General features: G+C 47.4%; 1 protein-coding gene across 6 annotated transcripts in view; it reads right to left on the minus strand.

Annotated features, from left to right (window-relative positions):
* LOC100626015 (BOS complex subunit NOMO1) overlaps nt 1-9,309 on the minus strand; it is a 61,181-nt gene extending 51,872 nt beyond the window's left edge. For 5 of the 6 annotated variants that reach the window (XR_014840711.1, XM_021086558.2, XM_085017478.1 and 2 more), the window contains exons 1-5: nt 9,052-9,309; nt 5,523-5,612; nt 3,085-3,130; nt 1,009-1,109; nt 214-320 (exon numbers count right to left, since the gene is read on the minus strand). Coding sequence is in view for 5 of the 6 variants with exons in the window: in XM_021086558.2 (XP_020942217.2) it covers nt 214-320; nt 1,009-1,109; nt 3,085-3,130; nt 5,523-5,612; nt 9,052-9,216 (509 nt within the window). In the remaining variant the exon portion in view is untranslated. Of the gene's footprint in view, nt 1-213; nt 321-1,008; nt 1,110-3,084; nt 3,131-5,522; nt 5,674-8,955; nt 8,990-9,051 lie in introns of those variants that run through there. The other variant, XM_085017477.1, reaches the window with a different exon arrangement.
* Nucleotides 9,310-10,048: the final 739 nt, after the last annotated feature.

Below are 10,048 nucleotides of genomic sequence, written 5' to 3' on the forward strand. Positions count from 1 at the left end.
TTTATTTATCTCACGTTTAATCATCCCATCAAGGCTAGAAGTCATGGGTCAAATGACCTCCATGTTAGAGATGAAGAATTTGAGGCCCAGAGGGGCGGGAACCTGTCTGAAGTTAAGGGGCTGACTCGGGATGTGACCCCATGTCTCCCTAAATCCAAAGCTCCCCCCACCTCGCATCTGGGTGCAGGGCAGGGTGGCTCACGCGTGACTCACTTTCCGCCAGGCTGCGTGACGGTGGACTGGATCTTCGCGTCGGTGCCTGTGCTTCTCAGGGACACCTGAACCCCTGCGGGCCCCAGGGGCTGCCCCTTGCTGAGAACCTGGCATGAGAAGGAGGAGGAGGTGAGCGGTCGCTGAGCAGCAAGGTTCTCCTCCCAACCACACCATCCATCCTGCACCTGTTCCCCGCATGGGGCCCGTAACCTTCCTGGGGTCAAGGGTCCTTGGAAGAGACGGCAGAGATCACGGATACCCTTCCTAGGGCGGCTCGGGGACAAGGACAGGGAACAGCAGCAGTGAAATGACAGGTTGTTTCACTGACTCTAAGGCACCATCAATGCAAGATGCACGATAATTTTACAAACCACTGAGGAAGAATAATACCCATGATCCCCACCTCTCCCAAGAAACCCACACAGAAAGCCAGGACCAAGGGCCCTCACTCTCAGGGGAAATGGACAGAACAAAACCCCTGTGAAGAAAGGGCAGGCAAGGAAACAGGCACGTGTCAACCACGGTGCTGGACGCAGGGAGCGGAAAACTCCCGAGACCCTCTCTCTAAAAGGCCATGCTGGAATTTACACTTGGACATGGGGGGGGGGGGGGGACCCGCAACCTAAACCTGACCGCCCAAAACACCCACTACCTTTTCACATAATTCCATCAAGCTTCCAGACCCTCCTGAAGCTGATCTGTGGGCTTCAAGCCCCCACATTAAAAAGTTTTGCTTTTTCACAGGTAAGAGAAGACTCAATACACAGCACAGAGCAGACATGACAAATGCCCAACCTTTCCGTTCACTGAGAAGCCCGTGAACACGAAGTTGATGTCCCCGCCCTTCGTGCAGATGTCGCTGACGCCATCCACGTAGAGCTCCACGGTGGTCGGCTCTGGGCAGTGAAAGAGGGAGGGAACGGGGTACAGGACATTAGAGCAAGCAGAGTTCTGGCTGCTCTTGTTCTAAGATGAAAGCGTCCTGCTAAAAGACATTTTACTGGTTAACTCTCATTTGATTCATTTCTGAGCCACTCACACGGCTCCGGATCCGAAGGCCCAAGGAAGTATGAAGGGAAAAGTCTCCCTCCCACCCTGACCCTCTGGACATCTGCTTCCCTCCCCAGAGGGAACAGGGTTTAGAGTAAGATAGCATATGGAAGTTCCCATATCAAATTGGAGCTACCACTGCCAGCCTACTCCACAGCCACAGCCACTCAGGATTCGAGCTGCATCTGTGACCTACACCACAGCTCATGGAAATGCTGGATCCTTAACCCACTGAGCGAGGCCAAGGATCGAACCTGCATCCTCATGGATACTAGTCTGATTAGCTTCCGCTGTGCCGCAACGGGAATTCCCAAGATACACTTTTACAACAGTCTTGCAGCCAAGTTGTACCTGAGCCCCCATGGAAAATTCAGTTAGGACCCAAAGAGTTCAGCTACTGAACACTCGCCACAGATCAGGCACTGAGCTAAGGGCATTTCATCCTCACGGTGATCTCAGAGGTAGGTAGTAACACATCTGCAGCTAATTGAGGGGTGAACTGAGGCACAGAAAGGTTAAAGGATCTCCTAAAAATCACAGAGCTCGTAAGGGACAGAGCTCAAGCCCAACCCCAAAATTCTGGTTCCATATCCATTTCCTAACCAAGTCCATGAGTTCAGCCTCATAACGCCAGGATCATAAACTCCAACATCTATAGTAACCAGGTGGGTTAGGAGTCAGCACATGGGCCAGGTGGGGACTGTGGCAAATGGAAAAAGGGGTCACTGCTACTCAGCTTCTGCCAACTGCTGCCCCATGATCCAGTGCTGTCCGAGCTCAAGAAAAACTGGAAATCTGGATTTTATGTGCCATGTCCTGATTTTTCAATAACAGCAACTAATTTAAGTTTTAAAAAAAACCCCGAAAAGTTCATAATAGGAGATAAAGTTGAGCTTTTAAAAGGTTAGGAAGGGCGTGTGGCTCAGTGGTTAAAAAACCCAACTAGATTCATGTGGATGCGGGTTCGATCCCTGGCCTCGCTCAGTGGGTTAAGGATTCAGTGTTGCACTGAGTTGTGGTGTAGGTCGAAGATGTGGCTCACATCCCTCGTTGCTGTGGCTGTGGTGTAGGCTGGCAGCTGTAGCTCTGATTCGACCCCTAGCCTGGGAACTTCCATATGCCATGGGTGTGGGCCTAAAATAAAATAAAATAAAAGATTAGGAAGAGGTGTTTCTGTTGTGGCTTAGCAGTAACAAATTCAACTAGTACCCATGAGGATGTAAGTTCAATCCCTGGCCTCGTTCAGTGGGTTAAGGATCCGGCATTGCTGCAGCTGTGGCATAGGTCATAGCTGAGGCTCGGATTCCATCCCTGGCCCAGGGAACCTCCATGTGCCACGGGTGCGGCCAATGGAAAAAAAAAAAAAAAAAAAGAGCGAAGCAGATCTGGATTTTTATGTCAAATCTCACAATGTGTAATGTTGCTATTAATTCACTAAAAAATTTTCTGAAAGAAACAAAAACTCAGAGAGCTAAGAAAAAAAGCCATCCTGGGACAGGAACAAAGTCCCTGCTCCCGATCTCTGTATTCATCAAGTTCTGCTGGTGCTTAATGAATGAAACCGAAAGAGGAGAGTTTTCTGAGAGGTACAGGAAAAGATGCCTATTTTAAGAAACAAGGCGGAAAACTTTAACGTGGGTCTAAGGTAAATCCCATCTCCTCTAAAGTAACAAAGGGGTTTAAAAAAAAAAAAAAACCCTCTTCCACACTAGAAATAAATCTTTAATATTTTACCAGTCTGTGCACTCTGTCGAGTTAAATTAATATTCAGCATATACCCTAATCCTTCACAGAACATACCTCGTTTATTTGTTAACTTACCAAAACTCCACCCTAGGGGAGGCTCAATCTTCAGAATGAAATCTCCCTACAAGGGGAAAAAAAAAAAAAATCTATGTCAAGGATTAAGAACTGAGGACACTTCAACTAGTTTAATCTAGTTTAGGGCTCTCATGTAACCTAGACTATTCACACCTGAAATGGAATTCCAAGCATAAACTTTGTGCTTTAAGAAAATGTAATGGGCTCTTGATTCCCTCCAGGTGTGGCGAGCTCACCTTCAGAGGCTCCCGTTTCACCCATCAGAGAGATACAAAGACACGCTATTCGGCCACTCACTGTCTTTTGCTCTCCATCAATCAATTAATCCAGTCTCCTGTTAACCCCTCATATGCCTATGGTTGCCAGGGTCAGCATGTATCTTCAGGAACTACTGTCATTTCCTAAAAATATATTTTACTCATATACCCTTGAACAAAGTGCTCCCTGAGAATGTTTTAATAGTTAAAAAAAAAAAAACAGATTTCAATACCAATACCAATCAGTCTACCTCTAGAAATCCATCTTATGTTTTGTACATAAAGAGGTGAGATGGAAAGATGTAAGTTCAAGCATAGTTACTGCTGTGTTCTTAGTAATAATAATTTTAAAAACTGGGAAAAGCCTTTGTGTCCATAGAGAAATTGGGAATAAATTAGTTGGGCCTGCCTCTGACATGTGTGCAGCCACTAAAAGGAAATCAGAAGGTCCACACATTTTGAGAGTGTGCCAAGATACCACTGTAGGGAAAAAAAAAAAATCACAGTGCAGACAATGCCTAGTGTTTCGGTCCATTTGTTTTTTTGGTTTTGTTTTTGTTTTATTTGTTCATTTGTTTTTGCTTTTTTGGGCCACACCCACAGCATACGGAGGTTCTCAGGCTAGGGGTCGAATCAGATGTACAGCTGCCGGCCTCCACCACAGCCATAGCAACTCGGGATCGGAGCTGCATCTTCGACCTACACCACAGCTCACGGCAACACCAGATCCTTAACCCACTGAGAGAGGTCAGGGATCAAACCCGCTCCTCGTGGCTGCGAGTCAGAGTCGTTTCTGCTGCACAACGATGGGAACCCCCTTGTATTTTTTAAATCAAAAGCAAAACTATGTCATGTATTAACTACTTTGGCAACTTCTTGGGAGTCTACATTTCCAAATAAAATGTTGAAATGTGAGGAGAATGGGAGGTGGGAGCACAGATACGGATGCCCATCTACGTGCACATGTATTTGTGTGTGTACGTGTATTGTATGTGTGTACATGCATGTATGTTCATGGATATCTGTACAGCCCTAAATATAGAGAAAGCCATCTGCCGGAATACACTGAAACTTTTATCAAAGGTTATCGCTGCATAGGGAAGGAGGTGTGGGGGATAAAAGATAAAATTCTTCATACACTTCTAAAAACTTTGATTTTTTTCCCCCCACAAAGCTTATACATTCACATATTACTCATATCATTCTTTTCTTTTTATCTTATTTTATTTATTTATTTATTTTTTTTTTTTTTTGGTCTTTTTTGCTATTTCTTTGGGCCGCTCCCGCGGCATATGGAGGTTCCCAGGCTAGGGGTCAAATCGGAGCTGTAGCCACTAGCCTACGCCAGAGCCACAGCAACGCGGGATCCGAGCCTCGTCTGCAACCTACACCACAGCTCACAGCAACGCCGGATCGTTAACCCACTGTGCAAGGGCAGGGACTGAACCCGCAACCTCATGGTTCCTAGTCGGATTCGTTCACCACTGCGCCACAACGGGAACTCCTCTTTTCTTTTTAAATGTTTTAAATTTTAATTTTTTTCTTCTTACAGCTGCAGCACATGGAAGTTCCCAGGCTAGGGGATGAATTGGAGCTGCAGCTGCCAGACTATACGCCACAGCTACAGCAATGCTGGATCCGAGCTGCATCTGTGACCTGAGCTTCAGTGTGCAGTAATGCCAGATCCTTAACCCCCTGAGCAAGGCCAGGGATTGAACCTGCATGCTCACGGACTCTATGTAGAATTCTTAACCCACGAAGCCACAATAGGAACTCCTTTTATCATTCTTTTTACCAATATTTAAGCTGCTTGCAAGTCAATGGTTCTGTTAAATCTGTTCTCAGCCTCGGCACTGCTGCCACTGGCCTGTCCCGTGCAGCATGACAGGATGTGTAGTTCCCTTCCTGGCCTCTGCTCACCGGAGCCCTCTCCCTGCCTCCCCATTGTAACAACCAAAACGGTCTCTTGAAGACATTGAGACTCCCTGTATTAGATCAAACCAGTTCATATGCTGCCTCCCCTAGAATGTGGCCAGAACGGCCATCTTCCACTTACAATCGACAGAAGAGAGGGGAACCTGCTCACGTGGGGAAGCGCACACACGTGAGCAGTCAACACAGCCCGGCAGGTCACAGAGACCAGCTCCCATCATAAAAGACTAAAGCCCTCCCTGCGCTTACCTTATCATACAAGGGGATCATAAAGTAACCATTGTTAGGGGCACAGTCTGTCTGGTATTTCAAAGTCCCATGCTTGGTGTACAGCTTTATCTAGAAAGGAAGGAAAGAGAAGTCATGATGTCACCGTTGGGCATGAGCACACACAAGGCACCTGAAGGCCTCCAGTCAAAATGCCTCTGCTGAGGACCTAGCAAACGGAGCTGTTAACACTGAGCCTTACCGACGGAGGGAAGTAAGACAAGGTATCCCCAGAATTATGCGATCTGATATTTTCTGTTTAGAAACTACCCCAAAAGTCAGGTTTATCTTTTCTTTTTCTTTCTTTTTTTTTTTTTTTTCATTTTTTTTGCTTTTTAGGGCTGCACCCGCGGCACATGGAAGTTCTAGGCTAGGGGTCGAATCGGAACTACAGCTGCCAGTCTACACCACAGCCACAGCAACAGGAGATCCAAGCTGCATCTGTGACCTACACCACAGCTCACTGCAACACTGGATCCTTAACCCACTGAGCGAGGCCAGGGATCGAACCTGTATCCTCATGGACACTAGTCGGGTTCATTTCTGCTGTGCCACAACGGGTCCAAAGTCATATTTTTCAATGCTTTTCAGTTTATTTTAGTGGCTGTCTCTATGTTGTTTCTGAGTCTTAAATTTTCAGATTTTGCTGTTAGTAAGGGGCCTGTTAAAAATACCAATCCCAAGTCCCATTTCTGTTTCTAAACAAGGTCCGGGGTGAAGGCCAGGGATCTGTATTAACTCCCAAAGAGTCCCAATACTTGGAGTAACTTTTTTTTGGGCAACACCCACAGTAGAAGGAAGTTCCCAGGCCAGGGACTGAACTTGTGCCACAGGAGCAACCTGAGCCACTGCAGTGACAACATCAGATCCTTAACCACTAGGCTACCAGGGAACTCCCTGGAAACTTTTCATGTTAATAATCTATAACTATAACAGAGAAATCACAGAATCAGGTCACACCAGCTAAGAAAATGTATAAAGCAGCAAACTCACAATGCCCACACTTAGAAAAAAAAAACGGAGGGAAATTACACGTAGATTGCAGGCTCCCTGTAGGCAGTGACCATGGCTCCAGGGTGCCTGGGCCAGTGTCTTATTTAGAGCAGGCAGTGAATAAATATTCACTCACAAGCCTTAGAGATATTCAGGTACATGCACTTAAAGCAGAGATTGAAGATCGCCCTGGTCAGAAGGGCCAGGGAAGTAACGTCAGCATGCATTTTTCTTGAGTAGCAATTTTAGACAGATTGCTACTTTAGCCAAACCAAGTCTTGCAACCCCAAAGATCAGCTGGTTTGCCGAAGAAACCAGAGAGGCGGTTTTTAATGTGAAATCTCCTGACTATTAAAGTATCAGCAATGAATATAGTTTCTCTTTTTTAGGGATTTCTGTCTGCTCTCTTCACCGACATGCTGTACCCCGACCGGGCATATGCACAGGCAGGGGCTCGCTCAGTTACTGACTAAACAAACGTGAAGGAAAAACACCCAGAAGGGAAGCAAGCTGGGGAAGAAAAAAAGTCAAGCGTCACTGCACCACAGAAAATACAATCAAGAAATACCTAATATGCACTGCTTTCATAACGCACAGCTCAGGACCCAGGATGGCAACATATATCACATATGTGCACAGCCTGAGTTCATAATCAGAAATTAAGAACGAATGAGTGGGAGTTCCCATTGTGGCTCAGAGGTAACAAATCCAACGAGTATCCTGGAGGACGTGGGTTGGATCCCTGGCCTCATTCATTGGGTTAAGGATCTGGTGTTGCCGTGAGCTATGATGTAGGTCAAAGATGTGGCTCAGATCCTGAGTTGCTGTGGCTGTGGTGTAGGCTGGCAGCCACAGCTCCGATTTGACCCCTAGCCTGGGAACTTCCATATGCCACGGGTGGAGCCCTAAAAAAAAAGAAAAAGAATTATGAGTGTTCCAGACCATCTGGACAGGCAGCCCTAGGGCTCAAGGAACACATTTCCTACTAGGTCACAAAACCTGCCTTCTGCTCTCAAGGTCACTACTAGTGTTTGGGCTGGGAGTACTCCAGCTGCCTTCACTTTCCTCCTGTGCCCCAGGAAACTACAAGTTGCAAAACCTTTCTAGGCAGCTTCTGAAATACCCTATACCCACAATCCAGGACGTGGCAATGGGCATCCGGGAGCCCTGCCACTGCCAGTGGGTAGACTCATTAAACACCTGACTTCTTAAGACCAAAAACAGTGGAGAAGCCACAGATAGAAAGGGCTTGAAGGTGATGACTGACTAACTTCTTTGGGAAATATATGATGCTAGATTCTGCTGCCTCTCTCCCAACACCATGGTATAGGAACAAAAAATGGGACTGGGGGCAAGGCCAAGTCAAAGAGCTAGAGGGGTGTGGGATCTACTTCCTACCCCTCCCCCGGCCCTCAGTCACCTGCTTGGTAGAACACACTGGTCCGACCCTTCCCCACAGCACCGGGGCAGCTCAATGTGCTTTCAGAGAGCGGGCCTCTTCGGTCTTAAACCCCACTCCCTTCTCTTGGGCATCTCCTGGCCTCTTCCTTTTTTCTTTCTCAAATTCCCTTCTTCTGCCCCAGGTTCAGGCCCCTCCTGAAACAGAAGCCAGCCCTCCTTCAGGTCCCTTCTCATCTGCCTCCATCTATTCCCTTCCTCTTCACAAAGCTTTCTGGGTTCTAATTCCACTGGGCTAATAATCATGGAGCTTTTCAACCTAATAAATAGACTTTGACACAAATCTCTAGTGTGATTTCCATAACTGCTCAGTAAGGAAATGAGGGCAGCTGACAACTCTCCATTTTCAGAGGAAAACAGATCCCACGGGGGAAACTAAAGAGATTAAAAACACAGTTTCTCAGCCCAGAGATGCAGATAGAGACCTACTGGGTCATGATCTCTGGGATGGGAATCCATGCGCTTTAAAAGCTTCCCAGGGGGTTGGAACTTTGGCAGGACTGTGTTGTGGGGATAAGACTCTAGGCTCTGGAATATAGGTTTCAGGAAATCCGAATCTCAGGGAGTCTGGGTTTCAGGGGGGTTAAGGGTCTGGGGTATAGGTTCTAGGGGATCTGGAGTCTGGGCTCCGAGGAGATCTGGGTCTTGCTGAGACTGGATTTTAAGAGATCTGGGGCCTGGATTCTGGGGATCTGGAGTTCGGGTGTTGAGAATCTAGGGTCTTGATTTCGAGGCTGCTTTAGTTTTGCGTGACCTGATACAAGTTATGAACCACCATCATCTTCATCAAAAATGTCCCTCAAACCCACGCGCACAGACCTTCAGGGCTTCGCCCCCGCCCCCACTCTGGAGCGGATCTCAAGATAAGAACCTCCACTTTAGCGCGAAAGGAGAGAAGATAGTGAAGAACCTTGGAAAGAGGCGCATCTAAAGAAAGAACTCAGAATGGGGGGCTGGTAGCAACCGCCTGGCCTCAGAGGCGAGGCCACCGCAGCTCAAGAGGTTAAGCGATTGGCCCCGGGTCACACAGCGAGCTCCGGGCCACGGCGCGGGCGCTCACCTCGATGAGCGAGTAGTTGATTTCCACGTCCGACTTGACGAAGCCCCCGCAGCCCACCACGATGTCCTCGGAGCCGCGCGCCGGCCCCACGCCGCTCAGCAGCACCATCACGGTGGCGGCCACCACCACCGGCCCAGGCGGCCGCACGCCCCGGCAACCCCCCATAGCCCGGCAGATCCACCGCAGGCCTCGCGGTCCCGCCCCTTACAACGCACGCTGCCCACCGCTTCCTCCTCCGCGGACTCCTGACAGCCCAGTACCCGCCCCGCCACTGCCGCGCGTGCGCAATCCGATCCCACGCCCACGCCCCCAGGAAAGAGAACTACAGCGCATGCTCCGCAACAAAAGGCGATCATTTGTGCCCTCTGAAGGCTTGGAGGACTCCGCGCGTTGTCTGGCAGGTGCAACCGCAAGGTGTGTGTGCAGGCATAAAGTACAAAGTTGAATCCTACTTTGGAATTCAGTAGCACTGAAACTAGAAAGAATAAGAGACTGTTAACCAAAGTATCCAACAAGTTTCCTAAATCCTTTTGGCCCATAAATTTCCAAGCGATGTATCATCTCAAACCCCTTTTAGGAATTTGTGTAAATTGGTACATTTTTCCATGATAAATGACCGACTAGGATGGGTTTTTTTTTTAAGAAAAACAAAGATCATTTAAGTTCAGCATACTATTTTAAAAGGTACTTAAATTTTATTTAATCTCAGTTCTAGTAACATTTGTATAGATACAAATTTTGAGGGCCCCCCCCCGGGGGGGGTGCATGCAATTTGAATTACTCTGAATTAGCTGATACACGACTTGTCTGAAAATAAGTTCAAAAATCAGCATGTTGTTTTTTTGTCCCAAGACTGAATGTATACCATAATGTAGATGAATTAAACCGTAAGTCACCACATCAAAAGATCAAAAAAAAAAATGCTCTCCTGACCTTTGAAATTTGAAATTCTTCCATTTCAACTCCTTAAAAAAAAGAAAATGTTTTATTTTGATAG

The sequence above is a fragment of the Sus scrofa genome, chromosome 3 (genome assembly GCF_054392235.1).
Source record: "Sus scrofa isolate SSC_HxYL_T2T_F1_AM1 chromosome 3, Sscrofa_HxYL_maternal_Yorkshire_Landrace_v2.0, whole genome shotgun sequence".
Taxonomy (NCBI): domain Eukaryota; kingdom Metazoa; phylum Chordata; class Mammalia; order Artiodactyla; family Suidae; genus Sus; species Sus scrofa.